The sequence below is a fragment of the Serinus canaria genome, chromosome 2 (genome assembly GCF_022539315.1).
Source record: "Serinus canaria isolate serCan28SL12 chromosome 2, serCan2020, whole genome shotgun sequence".
In the NCBI taxonomy this organism is placed as follows: Eukaryota; Metazoa; Chordata; class Aves; order Passeriformes; family Fringillidae; genus Serinus; species Serinus canaria.
Window position 1 is genome coordinate 105,429,007 of NC_066315.1, and position 24,961 is coordinate 105,453,967.

At 39.5% G+C, this 24,961-nt stretch overlaps 2 protein-coding genes across 5 annotated transcripts in view; one reads left to right on the forward strand and one right to left on the reverse strand.

Annotated features, from left to right (window-relative positions):
- TTC39C (tetratricopeptide repeat domain 39C) overlaps positions 1-15,086 on the forward strand; it is a 36,526-nt gene extending 21,440 nt beyond the window's left edge. For both annotated transcript variants that reach the window (XM_009102565.4, XM_050970295.1), the window contains exons 7-14: positions 3,853-3,946; positions 4,784-4,891; positions 5,375-5,484; positions 6,143-6,266; positions 8,963-9,060; positions 9,966-10,070; positions 11,851-11,889; positions 12,524-15,086. In XM_009102565.4, coding sequence (XP_009100813.1) covers positions 3,853-3,946; positions 4,784-4,891; positions 5,375-5,484; positions 6,143-6,266; positions 8,963-9,060; positions 9,966-10,070; positions 11,851-11,889; positions 12,524-12,613 — 768 coding nt within the window. In that variant the 3' untranslated portion in view covers positions 12,614-15,086. The remainder of the gene's footprint in view (positions 1-3,852; positions 3,947-4,783; positions 4,892-5,374; positions 5,485-6,142; positions 6,267-8,962; positions 9,061-9,965; positions 10,071-11,850; positions 11,890-12,523) is intronic.
- Positions 15,087-22,655: 7,569 nt separating this feature from the next.
- The window catches only part of OSBPL1A (oxysterol binding protein like 1A), a 77,294-nt gene continuing 74,988 nt past the window's right edge, over positions 22,656-24,961 (reverse strand). For all 3 annotated transcript variants that reach the window (XM_050970473.1, XM_050970475.1, XM_050970474.1), the window contains one exon: positions 22,656-23,824. In XM_050970473.1, coding sequence (XP_050826430.1) covers positions 23,722-23,824 — 103 coding nt within the window. In that variant the 3' untranslated portion in view covers positions 22,656-23,721. The remainder of the gene's footprint in view (positions 23,825-24,961) is intronic.

Below are 24,961 nucleotides of genomic sequence, written 5' to 3' on the forward strand. Positions count from 1 at the left end.
TCTCTTTAAACCTAAACAATTCTGTGATTCTGAAAGTTCTGTGACACAGTATTATAGTACAAATGGATAAAAGGCGCCTTAGATGTTACTGAGAAGACCTTATGTGTTCCATTTGTGGTTGTAGGATTTGTATTAGGGCCTGCTAGCAGTCGGTCCATTGATTTTTTTTTTTTTTTAATCCCCTCCCCCCGTGATTGTGCATACATTTTTTGTAGCCTTCAGTTGATGATATATTCAGCTTCCATTAGGAAGCCTTCATACTGTATGTATGTGTCTTTTCTTTTCTATGGAAAAAAAAAAACAGTAAGGAGCACAGTTCAGCCCATGGACCCTTGGAGACAGGGAAACTCTTCAAAGGGCAGGAGCAGTAATTCAGGACTGGACAGTGAGGCACAAATCTGACAAAGAAGAAAATTGCCAAGGAGGGCACTCAAGGAGAAAGCACTGTCTCTGTGAAACCTTACTGTCTATAAAAGACAAATGGACAGCATGGGACTGAATAGTGCTTTGTACCTCAAAAAGCATGAATAGATATTAGTCAGTAAAACCCTTAGCAGACTTCAGTTTTTGAAGAAGTAGCCTTACAGGTGTGATAAATGTGGAGCAGATTAGCTGTCAGCTTTTTTTTTCCAGATTCACATTTTCAAGAGAAAAGTCTGAAAGCATTTGGGAGACTATTGAATTGGGTAAAATTAAGGGAAAGGAAAGGAAGATCCTGGAAAGACTGGAATGAAAGTGCACCAGAAAGTTAAAGGTTGCACTGCTAGGTTGATCAAATGTCTTGTTTCTTTCCAAAGAGTAGGTTAAGAGACTATGTATTAAAAGTAGCATTTTTACTGACTTTAGCATAATTCACTAAGGCTGCTTTTATGGACATTTCTGTGTTCGATTTGTGATTATATGGTGCACATTCCAGCCTCAAAATATAAATTATATATAAACAACAGGAAATCTCTGGCTGCAAAACTGCAAAAAAAAAAACCCTCAGGTTCTGAGGCTTGACTCATATTTTCCATTGGTGTAGGTGCATGTAAATAGTCTGAAGGGAAAAGTACCAAATACTCCAGGTGACAGGCAGAGCACCAGTGGTACTTTCAGGTGTGCTAAAGTTTGGTTGATGAGCAGGCTTCAGAAAATATGCAGTGGTAACATGTGCTTAAATGTAATGCCTACAAGCACCTCTTGCTTTTTAGTTACCTTTTGTAAGTGTTGTGGTATCAGCACCATCATTCTTATTTAGGGGTGAGAGGGGTATGGTACAGAAAAGAAGACTGAGGACAAAAGTAATAGCAAGTATTGAGTAATAACAAGTATTGTTCATTTAAAGTTCATTCTTAAATGAACTTTCTGGAAGAAAATCACAGTAGTGTCTAAAGTAAAAAAAAAGTTGCAGAACATGCATAATATCAAGGTTTATTTTCAGGAATTATGCTGACTTTTCTAGTTACTTGTTCCTATAAAGTACAAATATCCTAGTTTTATTCTAGTTTGATTTTGTGACTTTTCTAAGGAAAAATAAGTTTTAGTGTGTTAAGGAATAGAAAATACGGGCTTTGAAACATCCATTTAATGTCCTCTGGTGTAAATTTTTAGCTTTTAAAAGTTGATTTTTGGTTTTTCCTTATTTCTGAGCATGACTTCTTAAAAGCTTTATGAATTCAGAGTGATGATTGAGAATAGAGAATTCAGAGGGAGGGAAAATGTCCTGAGATTTCAGAACAGCTCTGGGAAATGCTGTCTCAGGATGCCGAATTGTCTTGGTAAGCTCTATAGATGCTTAGTTGTTGGGTTGGCTTTTAGTTTTATTCTGAAATCCAGAATATAAGACTAGGCTTCTCACATTAGGTTTTTTAATCCTCTTTATGGTCTTGTAGATCTGTATACTACCTATTTGATCGGTTGGTCTTTTTTTGTCTTTGTAGTATGTCCAGAAGAGATGTCAGTGATGCCTATTGAAGGAATTACAAACCTGTGTATATATCTTTATAAATCTCAAGGTCATCAATTTCAGGCGCAGCCAGGATGTTACACTTGCAGACTCCTAGGACTTTGTAATTATTTTTGTTTGTTCTTTTAAACAGTAAACAGAAAGTAATTAATTTAAGAATTGCCTCCAAGAGTAGTAATTCATATTCCAGGATGTTGCTGCAATCCCTGGAGATGATTGAAACTTTAATTATTAATGAATGTCTCTAAAACATGCTTAAATGAGCTTGATGCTGAAGGAGAACTTAGGTGTCAATATATGTGAGAGATCTAGAGAGTTAGAGAGGTGGGTTATAGAAGATTTGAATATTCAGCAAACTGGACTTGTATATTGCAAAGTGGTTGGTATTTCCTGTGCTGCCCCAGGCAGGTGTACAGCATGGCAGACAATGAGTTGATTACCAGTAGTCATGGAATAAGTGATTTCTATTTCAGAATGGTTAGGGGTTTAGAAGGCAGTGTATCTTTGAAGAGAACTAAATATTTAGATTTTTTTTCCCTTTTTGTCATTTTCCTCAGAAGTGCTGAAGACATGGATTTGCAGATCTTTTGAATTCCTAGCAGAGAAATAAAGTTCTAAACTGATGTTATTTTATTTCATTTTTTCTGTAAGACTGGGCCCATAGCATTTACTTTCTGGGAAGGTTTGTTGGGGTGATGCAGTGTCAGTGGAGTCGTGTAGTGGAGAGAATGCACTGGTACAGGAGTGAACAAAGTGCTCATGCTCCCTAACAATTCTGAGGGCAAATATAACTCACCTGTCTTTCTGTGTTGTATATTCCTCTGCCTTACCAACAAGCATCTTATTTCAATCACTGATGTACTTTCTAAGTGTACAGTGTTTATATTGATGCAGCTGTGGCTCCCTGTGCAGGCAGTTGTGTTGTCTTGATGCAATGTTTATTATTTACAGTTAAATCATTCCTTAGCAGATAAACCAGTTTTCCCTGATGGGACAAAGGAGAAAACCTAATACAATCATTTCAGAGCTCTGTGTGTGCCTGGTCATAAGCTACAATGCTGTAGATTTTTGTAGGAATTTTTGAATTCAGTTATGTTGGCATAGATGGTGAGTTTGCATTTTCAAGGGTTTCTTTTGCTCACATGCTTAGTCAGCAGAGAGGGGCTTAAAAATTCTTCTGTTGTATAAATTATAATACATAAATGTTATAAATACAGGAACAGTATTAAAGCTGGTATAGGCTGTATTGGAATATATAGTATATTTAATTAAATATTGATTTTCATTCTCCCCCATAACCATTGATAGGGAGAAGTCCCATCTCAGACTGGGAAAACCAGGTAGTCAGAAGAGCTATCATTCTAGTTCTTAGAAAAATGTCAGTTCTTTTTGCTAAGCTGTTGTTAGCTAATGATTTTATCAAAATGCTTTTTCTCTCATATGCTTTTTTATCTTCTTATGTGTCATGCAGCATTTATGAATTCTCTATTAACTGTTGCTTGAAGGGGTTTCTGAGGCATGTGGGAAGAGGTAAAAAGTTCAAAATAAATGAAATCAAACACTAAAGGTATCCTCTTGTGCAGAAAGCTAAACCTCATTTGCAGATGTTAAAAATACGATTTTTAAAGGTGGAATGACTAGTAAAAGTGAGATAACTTAAAAACTTACTGCACAAAACAAATGAATTTTGGACTTGGTAGCACATAGGGGGAATATAGTCACTGATTTTTAAGGTTGAAAGTGGAGACATGATCTGACCTCACTGCTATTAAACTCCTCTACTCTAGTTTTTATTAACTACCTATTAAAAGAAATATTAATTTTTCCTTTATCAAGATTAAATTATCCAACAAATATTAAATCTCAGATGTCTGAATTTTTTCTTTTTCTTTCACCTTTGTTAGTGTCAAATTAATAGTGCCTTGACCTCATTCCATACTGCTTTGGAACTTGCAACAGACCAAAGGGAGATTCAACACGTCTGCTTATATGAAATAGGTATGTTGGATGTGTTTACACCATAAATAGCTCACTTTCAAGTTTTGACTGGAAGCTTCATTAAACAAACTGGACACTTCTTACTAGGATTTTAAGAAAAGGTTTTAGATTACTGGCCTTTGTCTTGGGTAAATTATGGTAATAATCTTCTTGTTTAGACAAGTAGAATTCAGCACTTTTTTCATAATAAAATTATCTGCAAGTACAAGGTGATGCAAAATCAGAGAGTAGACTGTGGAATCAAGGGCAAACTGTTAGCCTACTGAGTATGATTTAAAATTAGAAATAAATTCATCTGACTTGTCTATGGATTCATCATTTCTGTGCCAAAAACTAATCAATTTTGAGGCTTCAGAGTGCACAGTGTCTGTATTTCTTGTTCATTTCCTTCTGTCAATAGCACAATATGATATATGGTCTTAATTTGCATACAAGTCTTGATAGTGGAGAAGATAGGTTGCTTCAACTTTATATGGGATCTTGTCATAGTAGAAAATAATAATGGAAAAAGTAGTGGCTTTGTAAGTTTCAACATTCTACAAAATGTAGTATTTAAATTTTAAAAATGAAAGCTTTTGGTATATATTTTTGTTCCTGTTCTGAAATGTGGATTCATTATTTCCTATGGAATCTTCTAATTCAGAATGTCCCAGTAAATTTAAACCAGACTTTAAATGTATGTCATTTGTTTTTGTTTTTAATTTTCCAGTTACTTTTATAGTTGTTAAACGTGCTCCAGCGCTTATAACAAAACACAACAGAACTGTGTTCCAATAATGTTGACACCAAGTTTGAATTACTGTACTTCCCTTGAAGTTAAATCAGTGTTGCTTTTAGGTTGGTGCAGCATGATAGAGATGAACTTCAAAGATGCTTTTGAATCCTTCGAAAGGCTTAAAAATGAATCCAGGTGGTCCCAGTGCTACTATGCTTATTTAACAGCAGGTGAGTATATCCAGGGTGTTGGGTAAATGATAAGTCAGTGATGTGGTAAGGTTTTGGCACTGTTTTCTCTTGGGAAACTTGCTGGTGCACGTAGTGCCTTCCACACTGCCTGCTGCACATGCAGCTTTATGCCAGGCTTGACTTGGACCGTTGTGTTTATTTCCCTAATGAACACTTGCATGCTCATACATGTACCTGCCTGTCTGTACACCCCTCTCTATGTAGATAGAATTATTACCACTTCACAGGCTTGGTGGTGTTACTTCCTTTAATGGGTATAAAAAGTAGCAGCAACTTTTTAATGAGCGCAGAGGGTACCTGGGGTAGTTGAGCTTACCATGCTGGTCAAATCTTCAGTTTAGATAACTTTCTGGAAGTGAGTGTGTGGAGATTTTTCTCTGTGACAATATGATATCTCATCCTAATTTTTCCTGTTTCATATCCTGGTACTGTTAATGTGTTTTTGTTTCTGTATTCTTGCAGTGTGTCAAGGAGCCACTGGTGATGTCAGTGGTGCTCAGAATGTGTTCAAGGAAGTTCAGAAGCTTTTCAAGAGGAAAAACAATCAGATTGAACAATTTTCAGTGAAAAAGGTTAGTTTTTGCATAGGCTGACTTGTTTTGGTACACTGGTGGCAGTTCAGTTTTTAGTTCAGTATTTTCTTTAGCAGGATGCATCTCTTTTCTGCTGTCCTGCTTCTGTAAAATTTGTGGGAAGGAATAGGGTGGAAAAATGATAGTGTCATTTGAAGGACCTGACAAAGGAAATGTGAATTAGCTATTCACTCGACAAGCAAAGTTAATAATTAAAGATAAAAATACATGATACTGTAGTTGCTTTGGTAATCTTCCTTCTAGCTTTGCCTTCCTTACTCCTTTTTATCTTGTTTGTGAAAGCCTTTCTTTTTTTTGAGAGCTAGGAGTTGTCTAGGAAATAGCTCTCAACTGGTGATCTTGCAGATGGTACTGTCTCAGCATCCAGTCAGTTTGTATGGGGACTGTGAAATACAGTGAAACCCAGTCAGGCTGCATACAAGGAGGTTTTAATTTTGATCAATATGTAAGCTCTTAAATTAGTTGCAAGATTTTTGATTTTTAGTTATAAAATCTTTAGGCAAAGTTATCACTGACTTTATTTTCATAAAATTGTTGTGTGACTGTATAAAACAGTTAAAATGAGTGTTTGTAAATATCATGTTCCCTCTAAAGGAAAAAATTGGAATCTCCATTCCTTCTTTCTTGCACTTTACAGGCAGATAGATTTAGGAAACAAATACCAACCAAAGAGCTCTGTGTCCTGGCATCCATTGAAGTGTTATACTTATGGAAAGCCCTTCCAAACTGTTCCCTCTCGAACTTACAGCATATGAGTCAAGGTATATATGGCTCCTTGATTAATTTATTTACATTTTAAAATGAGATGTATGATTTTATGCTGTTGTGTGGAGTAGCTAATTGCAGTAGCATGATCATTTTAGCTTGTGTGTATGTGTCATAGCAAAATACAGGTGAGTAACAAAAGAATAGTTACCCATTATGATTCAGCCTAATGCTTCATTTTTACAAGTTTTTGGGAGAAGTTGTAACTGCCTGCTGCATATAGCTGTTTGGTAATCCTTGTTTAAAATGAAACAATAGCATGATACTTACTATTCCAAGTCACTAAGCAAAGTGTAACTCATTTAAACCTAGCAACAAAATAGAAAAAAAATAAAACAATGTATTCATTCCTGCTGTTTTCTTCTAAGGGGAAACAGGTAGCTCTTGAAGTTATCTATGATGTGATAGGTGTTCTCTTTGTCCTGGGACCTTCTTAGTGGTGAATGGTTGCCTCTTCCTTAGTCTCCAGCTGACTTTGGCTGTCTGCCATATGAAGCTTATTGTAGCAGTGTGTATCATGAAGAGTTCAGTGCTTCTTACTCCATCCAGCAATCACTCATTTGCATTCTGCAAACAGTTTCAAGCTGGTTGAAGAGAAGCTCAACGTGACCTGCATTGGCAGCCCATTGGCTGCATCCTGGGCTGCATCAGAAGGAGTGTGGCCAGCAGGTCCAGGAAGGTGATTCTGCCCTTCTGCTCTGCGAGATCCCACCTGGAGTGCTGTGTCCAGGTCTGGGGTGCTCAGCACCAGAAAGACATGGACTTGTTGCAGTGTGTCCAGAGGAGGGACACACAGATTATCAGAGGGCTGGAATACCTCTCCTATGAGGTCAGGCTGAGAGGGTTTGGGATGTTCAGCCTGGAGAAGAGAAGTCTTCAGGCAGTACTTAGAGAACCTTTTAATTCTTGAAGGGGACATGCAAGAGAGCTGGGGAGGGACTTTTTGCAAGGGCAGGGAGTGACAAGACACGAGGGAATGGCTTTAAACAGAAAGAAGGCAGATTTAGATCAGATATTAAGGAGTATTTACTGTGAGGGTGGTGAGGCACTGGAGCAGATTACCCAGGGAAGTTGTCCCATCCCTGTGATTGTTCCAGGCTGGACAAGGCTCTGTGTAACCTGGTCCAGTGAAAGGTGTCCCTGCCTATGGCAGGAGGCTGGAACTAGATGGTCTTTAAGACACTTTCCAACACAAACTATTCTAAAATCCTCTCATTATTACTTGCTTATTTAGAAAATAAAACAAAAATAGTATTTTTTGGCTGTCATTTGCCTTCAGAGTGGTCAGCTTAATAGGGTGTAAGGAGTTTGTATTCTCTCCCACACTCTCAGAGGCAGTGTGGATCTCCCTTGTGTAAGCTTCCAGTCAATGTTTCACATTTAAATGTGAAATAGCAGTATGGGTTCAAATTCAGAGATACATTGCTTGTGAGTTGGACACTGACAAATATGTCTGCATCAGCCATCCCTGGTTGAAGGTTTTCTGTGCAGTGAGTGTTATTTCTGCACCTTATGTGCAGAAATATTTATTATTATTTCAAAAACATGAATAATAGTTTTTTCCCCCACATTTGTTTCCTCTTGTCAGGAACAATTGGATTGTAATTTGTTGGGGTGGATTTCTAGGCTTTTTCTCAGGGCTAGAACTTGACTTGGAGGAGTTAATTTGTATCCACTTGCATCTCTGTAAGTAAAATGCCAAATAGCTTGAGACTTGTAATCCACACAAGAACTGACAATGCAAATACTTCATGGAGCCACCTCATAGTTACCCATAGGTGGCTTCTTAGGGTTGTGGATTATCTGTGTTGTGAATGCAGAGCTGGTTAGGATTTGGCAGGGTTTATGCTGTGAGGCAAAATGTTTAAGGAGCTGCACTGCTCCAGACAGAGCAGTTATGAGATGAAAAGCCCTGTACTCTCTCCTTCCTGGAGTTACTGGTGTGTGCAAGTGCAAGTGGCTCCTCATGGAACTTGCCTTCATCTAGCAGAGCTGGCACTAATAAGCCTGATCAAAATGGAGTCTGAATTGTTTAGAAAGGGTTCAATGCGTTGTGATTCAGTTTTTCCTGGAAACAGAGCACTACTCAGCTGAGGCACAGTCTGTCTCCAGATTGTGGACCAGCTAAGGTCTGTCAAATTAACCTTATCCTCCCATCATCACTGAGAATTGTGATGCCAAAACACTCTAGACTGGGTTCTTAAGTCCAGTACAAATTTTTGTGCATCTGTCACTTGGCTTCAGTTCAGAAGATGTCGGGTTTGTTTGGATTGCTTGCCCTGTGCTCCTTCTAACTTGGACTGTGTATTTTTCTTTCAATATGTGGGACTAACCATTGTCCTGTAGCACCAGAATGAGATGATTGTTTTTTTTAAGTTTACCTTTTAGTGGATATTTCAAAGACCAGTAGAGATCAGTCCTCCTCTTGTGAAAAGGACACACCAACTGCCTTTGGCTTCAACCCATTCGTTCTTGTTAGGAACTGCTCTCATGAGTGACGGATTTCTTGATGAGGTTCATACAGAATGGGTTGTATTTAAAAGAAAACAACCTAGTTGTCTTTCTGTTAATGTTATTAGCATCTGCTTTTTCTGGCAAAATTTAAATATCAGACTAAAAGACAATATAATTCACAGTTCTTGTCTAAGAAAGTATTTCAATCCACCTTTTTTCCTGGAATCTTTTCATTAAGCTTGTCATGATGTGGATGATTCATCGGCTGCTGGTTTGAGGAATTTGCTTCTTGGTGCCATACACAAATGTTTAGGAAATTCTGAAGATGCTATTCAGGTAAGTAGTTAAATGTTAATTTCCTCCATTATTCCTATTTTATAAACTATTCTTTTATAAACAGTGAATACTTTTGAGTAAGAGTGTTAAGCAAGTCATTAGTTTTTCAGTGCCATTGATCATTCTGGTTTGTAATTTCTGAGAGTTTCTTTTAAAATCTTGTGATTTAACATGTCCTCATTATAGTCTGTGCTGTGAAAGTAATTGGCTTTGTTGAATGAACATGGCAGTAAAGTGGTTTGTAGTAACAAGAGTTAAGGGGAAGCTGGGAAGAATAAGAGAAAAGTTTTTACTCTGCTAGATGTACTTTGTCCATCAAAGAAAATTTATTTTTTTAAAAAGTATCTTGGAGATTGACCTTTTGAAGGCACAGGTTTTCTTCTCTGGACCTGTTAGAGAGAGGAGTTTGATTATTAGCACATACCAAAGAATAAGTTTGCCACCATTTCAGGTTTTGATTTTGAGGTACAACTCTCCTTTTTCCTCCCCAAAATAGAATGCTATTCATATAAGCAGCAAGATGCTGGCTTTAAACCCTCCCTCCCCCTGCCCTATTTCTCTCTCACATACCTTAAATAATTTGGGTACTTCATCTTTGATGCCACAGTTTCTTGTTAGAGCTAGAGCTAATATTTTTTCAATATTAAGTTGGAAAACTCTTGAATCAGTCACTATAATACTTGGTAAAAATCCAAACTAATAATTTTGTCTTGATACAGTAGTGTTGGTAAAAACAGCTAGAAATCTATACCAATGTAAATTTTTAATATATTCTCATTGTAGCTTTGGCTAATTTCTACAGATTAAAGTTGAATGGTGCTTCTGCATTGTTTGGAAGTAACAAGCAGTCAGTTTTAATGTACCTCTGCAGTCTTTGGTTTCTTTTTTTCTTTTCATTTTTACAGTATTTTCAGCGAGCTGCTAAAGATGAACTCTGCCGTCAAAGCAACTTGTACGTCCAGCCATATGCTTGCTATGAACTTGGCTGTATCCTGTTGGACAATCCAGAGGTATGTAAAAATACTTTTCTAAGTATTTGGGACTCCTTCCACTTACTTTTGTAAGTTTAAAAATAGGTCATGCCTATTTTTAATAGGCATGACCTATTTTTAAACTTACAAAAGTAGTGGAAGGAGTCAACATACCACTATGCAAAGAATGAAACAAAGTTTGTAGGTGACTATTCATATGAAGTTTTAAAAATTTGTGTTATACTTGCCATAAAGAAACTTATAGCTTTGTGGGGAAGGGGCATTCAGTCCAAAAAATGGGATGTGTTTTAGATCACAGTGTCTTGGTTTTTCAATACTGAGAGTGTTCCTGCTGCAGGTGGCAACAAAGGCCTCACCAGAATGCCCTGGGTAGGCAGGGATTTCTTGTCTGCAGGTGGTATTTAGTCTGGTAGATGCCTAGGGTCGTTCACCTATTTAATATCCTGTTGGATGCCATTCAAAGTTCACCTGTACTTCTCTTCTCCAGATAGAATTTGACGCCTTCCTAAAATAGAAAGTGGGTTTTTTAGTCATTTAAATTCCAGTAAAGCTGTTTGTGTGGGCATTTTGACTCGACCCTGAGTAGTGAGGACGTGGAAGAATATAATCCACCAGGCTTTCAGATTGTCCAAATGGCTTGGCTGACAGTACATTTAATTGTTCAGGTCTTTGCTCATACCCTACCTCAGAGAATCTTAAACCAGAGCAGCTTGTGCAGCACTCTTGGTGCTGTTTCTCTCCTTAAATATGTAACCCCAGTCCTTGGACTTAATGCCGCCTTGTGTTGTAAATCAGATGAAAAGTTAGGGGGGAAGTGGTTACAGGGTAGTCACTTGAACCCCCCCTTCACTGTATGTGGTGTATGAAGTAGCAAGCTGATAGTATCTCATATTCTTTAGATTCTGTATTCAGTTGTTTTTGGTGTTGTCACATTTAGTTAGAGTTGAGCCTTCCTCTTAAAGGGGGAAGGAGAAGAAAATCTTTCAATAAAGACAATTATCATGACAAAGGACAGAACTAGAAAATGCTTTTAAAACTAATTTTCTTTTTGAAAACCATGCTGCCCTAAGACTTAGAGCCGGGCTTTGAAGCCTGGAAGGAAGGTCTGAGTCCCATAAGAGTTCCTGCTGCCTTTCTTTGCACATTCATGTTTAAATGATCATGTCAAGTGTCTCTAAAAAAAAACCCCAAAAAATGTGGGTAGTGAAGGCATGTTAAGATATAAAGAACATGAGAGCAGTCCTTCCTTCCTCCTGCTTTACACGCAACGTGTGCACACAGTAACTGAATGTGCCCCATGTAGGGTTTGAGGGCTGAACGAGCCTCAGCTGGAGGAGCTGTGGTAGCGTTTAGAGTATGAAGGATGTGGAGGAAACTCCCTCTCGTGGCGCTCAGAAAATGAGGAGGTAATAGATGATGCTTTGCTTCAATAAAGTGGGATGGGGTAGGAGAAAGCAAGAGCTTTCTAGGACTAGAGGTGAGTGTATCCTATTTATACAAAATTTCATTTAGTAGCTGGGGTGTTGTGCTAGAGCTCCATAATAGTTAAGAAAGAGAAGGGAATAGGATTTTGTAATTTCAGTAATTTCATGTTTTCTATAGAAGACTAGAAATACATGATAGTGCTTCTCCTGGGTACCTCATTAGTATTTCCAGTTTCCTAGTTTGAGAGAGTTTTGTCTGCTCAGTACCTTTTTCAAAGGTAGAGATGCTACTTCAGTCTCACCAGCTCATTTATTTAAAGTATTTTCTGTAACATTTGTGATGTGTTTCCAATGCCATGCTTGTCTTTTTGTAGACTGTGCCAAGAGGCAAAACCCTACTGCTCCAAGCCAAGGTAAAAACTAAGGCATTTTCTAGTTTATTGTCTAAAATGAAAGGGCATTTGGGAGGTTGTGTTTCCAGGGGTTTGGGGAAGCAGGAGTGGGTGTTAAGTGGTGTGTCCCTCACCTGTAATCTACAGCTCCTGTCATGTAGATGTGCATTAATGTGCATGATACACATTTATTTGTGCTCCATAAGTATGTGCTGCTAGGTCAGCCATCACACAGAGCCCACATCACTTACAGCTCCTGCAAGTGTTAGAATCTTGATAAGTTTTTCAAGCAAGATTTGGCTACAAAAATTTTGAAAATGACAATTCTCCATTCTTTGTCTGTTCCAACTGATTCCTGCCTTGGGCCTGTTGGGATTTTCTGAATCTTTTGGGTTAGTAGAACCCCTCAGGTGCTCTTCAACTATATGGGCTTCAATCTGCCCTTCTTTACCACCTTGGAATTTCTGTAATAATTCCTTTGTTCTGGGTAACATGGGGATATTGCAACATGCAGTCGCCAGTTCGCCTCTTTTCTTTGGACTCTTTTGTAACATGATTTTTTAAGCATTAATAGCAAAATTATCTGCATATCCTGAAGTGAAGGAGTCTAATAGGTGTATGTTTGGGGTTTTTTTCCTTGTTTTCTTCCCCCCAGGAGGAATTTACTGGCTATGACTTTGAGAACAGATTGCACGTCCGCATACACGCAGCCTTAGCTTCTCTAAGGGAAGTGGTTCCACAGTGACCGACAGGAAGGCTTGCTATCCTTTCCCACAGTTCCTGCACTTTAGGATGAAGCAGAAGAAAGAGCTGTTGGGAAGTCCAGCTTTTCTTCTGAAAACCACTTGTGCCAGAGACACTTTCCTAGTATGGCTGAGTAAAAACATTACAATTTTAACTAAAGGTAAATCAACCAGGAAGAAGGTTAAGTGACCTTGTGTTTTTAACTCTTCATTTTTTATTTTGTTCAAACCAAGCTGAACACAATTACTTGTAACTCTGTGGGTGAGCCTAGATAAGCACATTATTTACTTCAACAACATTGGCAAGGTTGATTTTTACCTTTTAAAACAGGTCTACATCTAAAATTTTCCAGGAGGAACACTTTTTGTTTGATTAGAATAATGCAATATAAGTAATTGGTTTAAATCTTGAAGTTGGAAGTGGTCAGAATACTCCTTTTTCTCCAGGTATTAGCCAGCACACAGGAGGAGGAGGAGAACTGTTCAGCCACAAAAAGCAGATATTCGAAATTTTTGTGGCTTTTGCCAGTTACCTCATGATGGCTAATGGTGAATTTTTAAACCTCTCACCCCCTTTTGTTCTTTATCCCTTTCCTCCCAACCCAGCTCAAATTTGTGATATCATTGATGTCAATATATAAGTTCTTTGCTTCTGGTACATTCCAGACAAATTCATTGACATGCAGCTACTGCTTGGGCAGTTCTTATTTCAGCTCTTACATTCTGAATGCCATAATAAAATTTTACGTGTTTTTCATTCAAGCTGCTGGATCCTTACAGCAGTGACCTTTAAAGGTATTTTAAAAATCCGCAACCAAAAAAATGCCAACCCACAAAACTGCTTTGGTAGTTACACCAATATTACAATATCTTCAGTCTCTGTATAGTATTTCAAGCCTGTGATGTCAAGTTATTGAAATACCTCAGAGAGCCTAAAACTTTTGTCATGACCATATAATTTTTAGTACTTGGCCATCAGTGTGCTTATCTGTAGCCTTTTTTTACTTTTGTCCATAATGTGTAGTATTTCCTTATGTTTTGTATTCAGCTAATATTATATTTTAGGAAGGGAAATATTTTTTTAAAGAAGCTTATGAATGGAAATCTGACCATAAAGTTAGTTGAATTGTGTTACTTTGCAAAGCTAAGAAAACTGGATATCCTTGGAAATAGTTATCCAAAAGCCTTATCTTTACTTTGGTCAGGTTGCCTTAAACAGTTCCTTAGCTTAAGCTTTTTTTGTTTCTTCTTACCTTTTGTAGAGCGTGTTGCCAAAGTTATAGACTTTGCCCATACCTAACCTTCATTGATTTGCTTTTGAGGTTACATCTAAAGCAAGACTGATATGGAGGAGAGAAGTAATGTCCTGTTTGGTAGGCCAAATGAAATGGTTGAGACACTTTTATTTCTCTCTAGAAAGACACAGTTCTGCTATGAAAGGCATTCCTAGAGCAGTTTAACACTTCTGTTGCAGTTCCTGAAGGAGAGGAGGAACTCTTTTTAAAGCAGTTTTATTTTTGTATAATCTAGGTGTGTTACAGGTAGTACACTGGGATTTTTTTATTCCACTTTGACAGTAATACTGAGTCATAAATGGGTGTTCAACCTTATTTGGTCAATCCAAATAAATATTGACTAGAAAATGGTATATTGTATATGTATATAGTGACTGCTTAGAGTTCAAATAATTATTTTAAAAATGGGCTTTAATGTACTTGAAATCTTATTTTGTTCTATCTGACTTTTAGTGTTTTTCAATCAGTCTGTTCTGGGTAAAAAACTGGGAATGGTGCAGCTACTGGCAAAATTCTTTTTAAATACACTCCTTAAGTATGATGTGAGACTTGGCTGTTCAGGACACAAAGCACCTGCATGCAAATTGTGTTGGGATATTTAGAGTCTGCATACTTGAAGGTAGCTAGAAAATTGTAGTAAATTTACTAAAAGGCCTGTTCTCAGCAGGCCAGGAGTGGGTATAGAAAGACATTATATGTTCATGTAACAGTTCAATAACTCTGTGCAAAGTGCAGCTTTCCTGTGGGCTTAGCAAATCATCACAACTGTATGTTTCTGTATTAATTCCCCCCCCCCCCTTCCTTGTAGGAGACCCTCCTACACTGTATATGGCAAAATTATTTTTTATGTTAGATTGTGCCTGTGATGAGAAAAAAGATCAATAGTCTTTTGTGTAAACTAGTAAGTTTTTATACTGTGGAACTCGGAGGCATGGTCTAATAGCAATAATGGAATATGCATCTTGCTAGGTAATATATTAAGGCCATCTTTACTGGGACAGGTATTTTTTGTTGATGTTGATGCAGTTTTTATCTCAGTATGACTCATTTCAGATAAATAATTAGAATTTTTAGATGTCACCAGGTGGCATATTTATTGTGATGTACTGTAAATGTTGTTAATTTACAGAACTTGCACTTTTATATTTCTGATTAAAATTAAAAGAAATGTGGACATGAATTTTGTTCCTTTTCTTCTTGAGTTTGACTTCTAATTGGCGGCCTCCTGAACAAGATGATACCAAGTACTGGGAAAACTTCTGGGATGTTAAGTGACTGTAACAAAGTTTTCTAGTCAGCAATTGCCTCCAGCCTTTTTCCTTCCAGTATCATTACAGTCTCCTGGATTAGCAAGTGAGTTACATCCTGTTGAACTCAGCCATGGAGTGAATGAGCTTTAAGGTACATTTTTAAGACATCAAATTCACTTGTTTGTCACTGAAGAAAACCGCATACAATTGTATTTGTTGCATTCCTACACCTTTGAGAAGTGTTTCTAATTTACTCTAAAGCAAACACTTTAATTTCTTCTCTGACTTTGAATGCTTGTTTCATACTCTAGTTATGCTTTATTCCCAAATAAAATTCCCCAGATGCTGTACTGAATTAAGTTTCAGTTTGCAACAATGTGATTGTCTTTCCAGCCATTGATTGTACTTGTGTTTAAGAACTGCTCTGTGCCTGTTGAAGTCTGAGCAGGTGTTAGGTTGATGTAGGCCTGATCAAACCTTGCAGTGGGCGGGGGGGGAAGCAAAGTACAGCACTCAGCTTTCCTTTCCAGCAATCATTATGAAACACCAAGAGGGGTAGAAAGCACTTTCATTAGAATTTACACAATCCCAAACAAATATTGTTAAAGTTAATCTTAAGTAAATTTATGCAAGCCAATGGCATCTGTCAGAAATTGCAGGCAGCCTAGAGCACAAAGGAAAAGTGAAATTTAGGAATAATAGACTTGTTCAAGTCACAAAAGTGTGCCATTGTTAGGAGATGGTGAAAAGTGTTCCTGTTCACCTGGCCTCTTCCCCACCCATTTCCTACCGCACAGAAGTTCAACTTGAGGCAGCCTTTCCAGAATTAAATGCTGAATAATTTCTATATCTGATTACTTTTTGGATGTGTGTTTGGACTCCACAGCTGGAGTCACCACAGGTTATCAGGGTAGGTGCATATTAGTTGCATATTTCTCCCCTACCTCTGCTCAGAACCCCTTTGCACAATAGCCCAAGATCTCCACAATCTCCTTAACCCCCTGTGGTTTAACCACCAGTGACTATCAGCCATGGGGAGTTCATGTGCAGTTGTCTGACTGTTAGCCTTAATTTTTCCATTGCTGGTTTTTCCAAAATGCTGCTTGTCTTTTGATGTGACCTATTCCATGATGGTGTTCCAGTCAAGTAATCTGTTAAGCTCAGCAAGACTGGCTGTTGGTCAGTGTTCTTCAGGCATTTCTGGCAAGCTGTGCTTACCTAGAGGAGATGCCCAGGTGGGAGAGAGGAAGAGATTAAAAGGAAAAAAATTACTTGTTTGACTTGGGGATTTGAGAAGGAAGGGAGAAAGAAATTGTCAGAATTTGCTAAGCAGAATAATTTTTGTAATAACACCTCCCAGTCTTTCACTAAAAGCAATATGTTTACTATATTGAGAAAAGATTGTTGTACTGCTGGGTCATAGACTTCTTCCCAGTTAATGAATGACCTGATCCCTTTTCTGGTAGAAAAATAAAGCTTATCTGGGACCTTGATTTGCTGAACTTCTGCCCAGGCTCTTAGATTTCAACATTGTCTGGAAGCTGTTTTGCAAAGGGGTAAAAGGTGGTAGGAAAAGGCAATGACCTTAGCTGGGCAGGCTGCTTCTGGGCTAACAGGCCCTTCCGTATGGGGCCAAAGGGTGATGTGTGTTAGTAAAGTACCTGGTACATTGCTCTTGATGGCTTCCAAAACCAGCATTTAAGTCCCAGCACAGTGAATTAGTTTCCAGACATATTTTTTCCTATAGCTGCACTTTAGTTTCAGACACACACAATTTTATGTTGGGTCCTGCAGCCTTTTCAAATATTTATAGAGGTTTATGCTTCAGTTCTGTCACCTCTGGTAATACATTTTTCTGTGGTTTATGACATCTGTACTTAAGCTTTGAAGCTTTTTCTGTGCAGAGCTTTGCAGACCTAGAGTTCTGAAAGTTTTCCAGAGAAGCAAAGGTGCCAGTTCTCCTCTGCTCTGTATTCACTGAAGATGAATGGTTTTGAGGTAATCATGGCTACCTTTGCACTCAGGTATTTGTAATACCTTTATCAAGGCGTGTTGTTTCCATATGCTCTCAGTCCAGAAATCTAGACTTTGGATTGCTCTCCCTACTCCAAAAATGATGCATTTTCTACTTCTCATATATATATATATATATATATATATATATATATATATATATATATATATTCTTAAAGTATTCTTTCTATAGGAAGCTCTTCTTCCTAGTTTCAGAAGTAATAAAATATGAATATTTAACATTTTAAATATTATAATCTGTGGTGTTGCTCTCCAGGACTGAAAAGATAATTTGAGAAGTTTTCTTGAGAAATTACTAAGGATTCAAGAAGCATTTTGTGGTGAGTATACATTAGCATACTTTCCTATGAATGAACTGGAAAGTCATTCAAAATTAGCAGTGAGTTCTGCTGCAAGTATGTTACTTTTAAAAAGAAGCTGTTACAGATTTTTTAAATGCTTTAGCACCAATGAGATTTAAATCTTCAGTACTGCTGGAGTTCCCCTCAGGTTTGTGTAGAGATGCAGGCATCCAAGAATGCAAGAGCAGGTAGGTAGATGATGGTTTTCCAACTATAGTGAAGGTTGATCTGCAGCAATGTTTGTGGTTAAAGTTTTTATCCCTCAGCAGGCTCCTGATCGTGCCTTGCCCCTGTGATCTTTCTGTCTTCACGATCCTCCAAAACACAGTGGTAACCTTGAAAATACAGCACTGCACAGTGACTTTTTTTGTGCTTGTTGTATTGGAACAGAAAATAATCTTTTGTGTACCTACTAATAATGTATGCTGGGAAGCAAATGTCACCTGCCCTGCTCACCTGGGCAGGTGAGGTTTGTTTCAGGGTTTGCCCTTGCAATCATAAGATTCTACAGTACAAACAAAGCCTTTATGAAGGAATAACCTGGTTCCTCTTGGGGTGTGGCTGAATAAGTTACAGTCTCCAGCTGTGTCCTCAGCCCCTCCCAGAGGCCACCAAGGAACACTGCTGCTCAGGTGCTGTATTTTGCAGCTTGTTCAAATCCCTTGGGTTTTGTATGTCACCTGTGTTAAAAAGCCAGGCTGTAAGCAGGGGGTGGTCTCTGCACCCACCCCTTCACCACAGAGGGCAGGGATGTGGCTGCAGCCTTTCTGCTTTCCACAAGTTGCAGCAGATCCACTAGATTGTGTGATGGCATCATAGCCTGAGGGAAGAACTGCCCTTATCCTGTGCTGGGAAGAAATGTCTGGCTTGGCTGCTAGTGAGGGAAACAGGTTTTGGCAAAGGCACTTGCTTAGAAGGGTTCTGCCTGTGCTGGGCATTAGGCAGGTCAGCGGCAGAAAGCAGGAGCAGGTTTTGTGGTAGTGTGGGGAGGGGGAAAAGGCCGCAGCTGATGGGAATGGGTGAATGCTGTGGGCAGACTCAAGATCTTGCACTTGGCCTTGGCTGAACTTCATGAAGCTTGTTTGGGCCCAGTCCTCAAGCCTGTCCAGGTCCCTTTGGATGGCATCTCTTCCTTCTGGTAAATCAACTGTACCACTCTTAGCTTGGTTTCATGTGCAGACTTGCTGAGGGCACACTTGATCATGCTGTCATTGAAGAGACAGTAACGAGTCTGCTACAGACTTGTTACCAATAGTTTTGGTCCCAGTACAGACCCTTGAGGATCCACTTAGTGCTGGTTTGTTTCCACCCTTCGCGCCACTTCCTTATCCATCAAACCCATGTATCTCCAAGTTAGCAGCCAGAATGTTGGGAGCGACTTTTAAAGACCTTTCAGAAGTCCAGGTAGATGACATATGTAGCTCATCCCTTGTCCACTAATGCAGTCACTCCATCATTCAAGGCCACTGGATTAGTCTGGTACTGTTTGCCCTTGGAGAAGCTGCAGCTCATGTTGGCTGTCCTTAACCACTTCTCCATCTTCCATATGTTTTGATGTATCTTCTGGGATGATCTGTACCATGATCTTACCAGGAACAGAGGTAAGGCTGACTGGTTGGTAGCTCCTACAGTCCTCATCACCTTTTTTTAAAAACAGATGTGATACTCCATTTTTTCCAGTCACTGGGGACTTTGCCTGACTGCTGTGACTTTTCAAATATAATGAGAGAGTGGCTGCATAATTGAGAATTGTCACCTGAATGCCTGTGTTAAGGAAACGTCCCTGTCCAACCATCCAGGAGGCACCTGGGCAGTGGCACTCACTGCACCTGGGCTGGGAGCACGATTTCCTCTGGAGTCTCCCACCCACAGTGCCAGTATAGGATTTGGGACTCATGCACCAGTAGGGAGCTAACTGGATTGCACAGCTGCAAGGCAGCCATTCCTTCCTGTGGCATTGCCCAGTAGTGACAGGTTATAAATGGGTCTGACTTGGCTTGGGCTGGCAGGGAGAATGTTTTTTCAGAAAGGATTTAGCTCTAATGCTTTGAATAATGTCTCTCATAATTTCTGGTGTCATTCAGAAAGCAGCTCAGTGCTGAGCTGTGATGATGCATTGAAAGACTTGCCTTCTCCTCTGCTACTGTGCTGTTTTTACAGAGCATGATCACCTTTCGCCTCCACCATCACCTGCTCCTACTGATCCATTACAAATTGTACCTTTCTGCAGTAAAACCAAGGTTACCTCAACTGGTGAGGTTGTATCATTGTCTTGGGATGATGACCTGATTATGGATGCATTCCATCTTTTATAGAGCAGTTTTCAGAGTAATTCCATTTGTAGACCAAATAAGTTACCTGTTAAAGATGAAGCAGCCATTAAATGCAGGCCAGGCCTCAAGTACTACAACCTTAGGTCCATCTGATGATGATTTATTTGGCATCCTGAGAGAACAGAATCTACAGCACAACTGGAATCAAACTGAGCAAGTTTGTCTTTTTAGGTAAGAAAGTTTGGGCATTCATGTCATCTTCCCATTTCCAGCTTCCAGGTCTACACCTTAGTGGTAAATAAATGGAAGATCAGCTCTTGTCAGTGCAATGCAGGGTTAGAGGTGACTTTTAAGAAACTACTAAACCAACACTGTCAGCCTGGCCCCAATGCTTGTGTTATATTTCACTGCCATTTGGTCCATGAAATGTGGCTCTGGCCAGGACTCTACTCCTGAGGGCAAAGAGGCAGGTAAGAGTGATGGCAAAGTGCCATTGATGCAAAATAATTTTGCTGAAAACCTTATTTTCTGAAGCAGGTGTTAGGGACACAAGATGTAATCCATGTGCTTTGTGGCTAATGAGAGGTGACTAGCTGGAGCCTTAGTTTTGATTCTCCTTGACTGAAAGATCATTTCTTCCAGAAGTGACCTAAGTTATCTCACTTAGAAAAAATGGTGGTGGTTGCCTGTGGTGGCTGGACTTGGTGAGTTTCTGCAGCCATCCTTCCACAAAGAGCAGGTGCGCATCTTTCTAGGTGAGGCCTTCACCAGCATCTCTTCCCTGTGGTGGCATGTGCCCAGCTCAGCCCTTGCCCAGCTGGAGAAATCTTCCAGCACGGAGCTGTCCTGCCCCCCTCCACCGCCCCCCACCCCAACCCTGGAACAGTAGAGCCTTTTGTAAAGGAGAGTTAAGCTTTCTAGATTAACAGTGGGGTTTTTTGGTAAAAAAACCTAAACTTACAGGCAAGTTTATCAAACCTCAGTTTTAGTCTGACAAAATTTTATTTTTTCATTTTTATTTTATTTTCTAGGTTGCAGGTGTTTGTCACCTACATAAAAATTGGTGTTTGCTGTCCCAGATCCCTTCTGTATCATGCTTGCTTTCCCTAGGTCTAGGTGTGTTTGTTTAACTAACTGCTTCTGATTCCCATAATTGTTTGTGTCTTCTTGGCCTCAGGTGCCTGGGACATCCACCACACTCTATAATATCAACATTCTCTTCTGTAACTTAGTTGAGACTAGTAAAAATTACTGTGAAGCCTTTGTCCTGCTGCAGGTGGGGATCCTTATTCCTGGGCAATGCTCAGATTCTCCAGGGGAAAAGATTAACAACATGGTCAGCTGTCACAAAATACCTTCTCCAAATTATATCATGCCAGAAAAATGAAGTGGATAAATTCTCCACTTTCTGTTCTAGTGGGCTCTGATATTCCAAATACGCAGGACTGGAAACCTGTTTCTGCCCATGCCATGTTTGGACAGCCAGTTGCTGGTTCAAGAAGGAGGAGATCTACTACATTGCCTGATGAGAAAGCAGCAAGCCCTGGTTCTAATTGTGCAGCTGAAAGTGCAGCTAAGCCATGCACAGCCAGTGTTTTCCCAGTGGCCATCCCTCTGGCTGATGTGATGTTTGCAAAGACCAGCTGGCAGTAGCACACACTAAGTGCTCCTGCAGAAAGTTACAGTACTGCAAGGACAGGTTACCATTACATCAGACCCCATGCCCAGAGCAGGGTACTGAAAAACAATACTTGCTTCCCACATAGGAACATGCTACTGTTTGGATTTTACTACTAGAAACTTAATTTATCCCTTTTCAAAATAAAATAGAGATGATTGGTTAAAGTAGTTGTCCTATATAACGCACACACACTGCTTTCCTCTGCTTGTTATTGTTGGAAGTCCTGCTCTGATTTTAGTCTGAAAGAACCATATTTTTAACCTCATATTTATACATATCTTTTTGCCTGTCGCCTGAACGTTTAGTGTTTAATATTCAGAGTGGGGCAAAATACCCTCCCTTTGGAGTGCATTTGGGTAGTACCTGAAGAAGTTCTTCCACACTTACCTACTGAGTTCATGTTAATTTTTAAACAGGTTAAGAAGAGAGGCTGTTTGCACTTCAGGAAGTGGTCAGGAGGCATGGAGTTTACATTGCAATAACTCAAATAAAGTTGAGCAGATGTTCAGAAAAAAGCACCAGCAATTAGAACTGCATTCCCATGTTGAGCATCCCCATGTTAGCTTTGTGTGAACTGTGCCCACTGCCACATCTGCTGGAGCTGTTTCAGTGAGGGCCACCCAGCCTCTCGCTGTGCTGACATGGTGTAGTCATGGGGAGCAGGCAGGAACTACGTTTTGCTTTCCTTGTCACTCCGTGTTCAGTGCTGTGTGACCTGCGCAGATTTCAAGTCCAGACAGATTTCAAGAAGCTCTGGCCAGACTAGAGGCTTTCTACAGATAGAACAGGTACTAAAATCCTGCATCTGCAGGTCACTGTGAGTGCTGGCCCCTCACAGGAAAGGCTGCCAAGGAAAAAACTTTCCCTTATCTATGCAAATATGTCTCAGCATCAGGACCTGGGTAATGCGAGAAGTGCCTAGATAAAAATAGAAAGCATCTCATTGCCTTATTAACAGTTTCAGTAGTCCACTCAAAGCTCAAGCTGCAGGAAGCTCTCAGTTCCCCAGCCCTCCCCACCCCCTAGAAAGAGACTCTTCCTTGCTTAGAGAAGAGAGGTCCATGGAGCACATGGAGAGAAACATACAACCTGTCCTCACTGCAGCAGGTTTTGGATGAGGCTTGCTCAGAAGGGGTCAGCACTGTTGAACACCACTCACTTTAGACTAGATGCAAGAAGTTTTGAAGCCTTTATTTAGTAGCAATTAAATTATTCAATTAACACTAACCTCCAGACAGCAGTTAAAATACTGTACAAAGAGCAGCTTGCCCTCTAGAAGCTCTGTACACAGTTCAGTATAAACAGACTAAGATTGAATGCACCCCACTGAAAAGGGGTAAAGCAGCTGTGCACAGGAGGCCTCACTGAGGTGCTGTACTACCTTTGAAATGCACAAGACTTCCTTGCAGGGAGTTTGCACAGTACAGACACAGTCCTGTCCCCCTGCCATGTTCCACCAGGTCATTCCTGGACTGATTAGGTTCTTGCAGTGGTGCTGGGCACCGGAACTTCTAGTGCATGAAACAGATTCTTTTAAAACCTGTTACTAGTGTGCAGTTCAAATCAAATCTGTAGATATTTAAATGGCTCTTAATTCCTTAAGTCATAAGGTTGGTAGCAAAACAGGAGAGCAAAAAAAAATTCAAAACACACTGCACAAAACATTGAATAAATAACCTCTGAGTAATGTTACCAGCTTAAAGAACTGCATTACTGCTCCAGAGATGGGAACACTTCTGGAATCTTCCTGAGCAGAGCTCAGGCTTCAAGGGAATTACTTCAGTAAAAGAAAAGTCACTTTATGAAAAATTACATCTTTACAGAAGTGACACCCTTTTCTTCATTTAAGAATAGAATATTGCAATTACTTTGTGTGCTTTTTAAACATTCCCATGTCACAATAAATAAAACCAGTTTTACCTGTGCCAATGTTACAAAATAAAGTATTCACAGAACAGCTGAAGGTGTTCTATTCCTCATACACCACAACCTAATATAGGTGTACTCAGGGCAGCTTGAAACCACAGCAACTTTGTCCATGCAGGACCCACCATCAGCCAGAAAAGTTATTCTCCTACCTTTAGGACTGCAGATCATGTACCACCTGATTTATTGCAGAGATGCTTAATATTCTGTTTGATAACATGTCAGTATTTTCAGGAGATAAGTAGAACAAGGGAAAACATTAAAACAGATTAAGACTTATTTGTATCAGTCAGAGGCTCCTTACTGCATTTTAATAAATATCAGGCAAATTAAAGTAGTTTCTGTCCCAATAGTTGCCAGAGTAAAGCCAGTCCTGTGTACCAGTGTGGGGATTGGGGCCTTGGTGGAACCATCTGCAAGGAAACACACAGCATGTTAGTGAAGCTATTAAGACTCCCTTGTACAAGTTTAGAGCTACTTTGCTGCATTTTAAGCAGATGGTATATAAAATACACAGCACAAAATAATTGTTGCAGGAGTCCTCTTGGTTTTAAATTTGTGAGTTTAAAGTCATCTTCAGTGATTACATTTCCCCTTTTGCAACACTGCTTAAACATCCCTGAGATGGAATTACTGACACCGGTGTTTTGCCATTTGAAGCTGCCAAGATTACTGCGTAAAAAAGGACAGACACAACTTTATTTCAAAGCAGTTTTGAAAAACCATTCTGGCATGCACAAGCAGTAACAGTTTTTGCAAGACATGTAAACACCACAAGCACTGCAGTCCTGAAAACAAATTTTATATCCCTGGATCTAAATTACCCTTTGGTTTTATAAAGCTTTGTTTTGCAATGCACTTCATCATAGAATTGTAGAGTGACCTGGGTTGAAAAACACCTTAAAAACCACCACCTTCTTTGACCTTTCTTTCTGGTTAACATATGTGTAGAAGCCCTTTGTGTTATTTTTTTTTTTATGCTTTGCCAAATTCCAGCTTTGCCTTGGCCTTCCTTAACCCATCTCTATACAACTCATCCCTCTGTTCTTCACAGGTGACTCGTCCTTGTTTCCACTGCCTGTGCATTAGCTTCCTTCCCTTTGGTTTGACCAGCAGGTAACTCGGAACAAGTGTGCCAGCTACCCTCAGTGAGGATAAAACATCACCCACAGGCTGCAGGAAGAGTTCTGGATTATTACAAGTTAACTCTGTTGTGTTACACTGTTGGCAGCAGGAGACTCAATCTGAAGGCCCAGAAAGCTGATTCCATCTGCACGGAGCTACTTGCAAGCTTTTACTAAGCTTGTTATTAACAGAAACACTGATGTTGAGCACCTGCTTTCTTTCCTTTCTTCTCTCCTCCTGCTTAATCTGGAGGCACCATATAGCACAGTGAATGCCACTTTCTGTTTGGCCCAGTTGCTCAGTCTTGTGCCTCAACAGCACACAGTACCAGACCTCAAGCATTTTAACTTGCTTCTGTATTTTGCCAAGCCACATTTATGGCATGAGCCAGCTTGGTAGAAGCTGTTTCTGTGGTAATGTGCTCC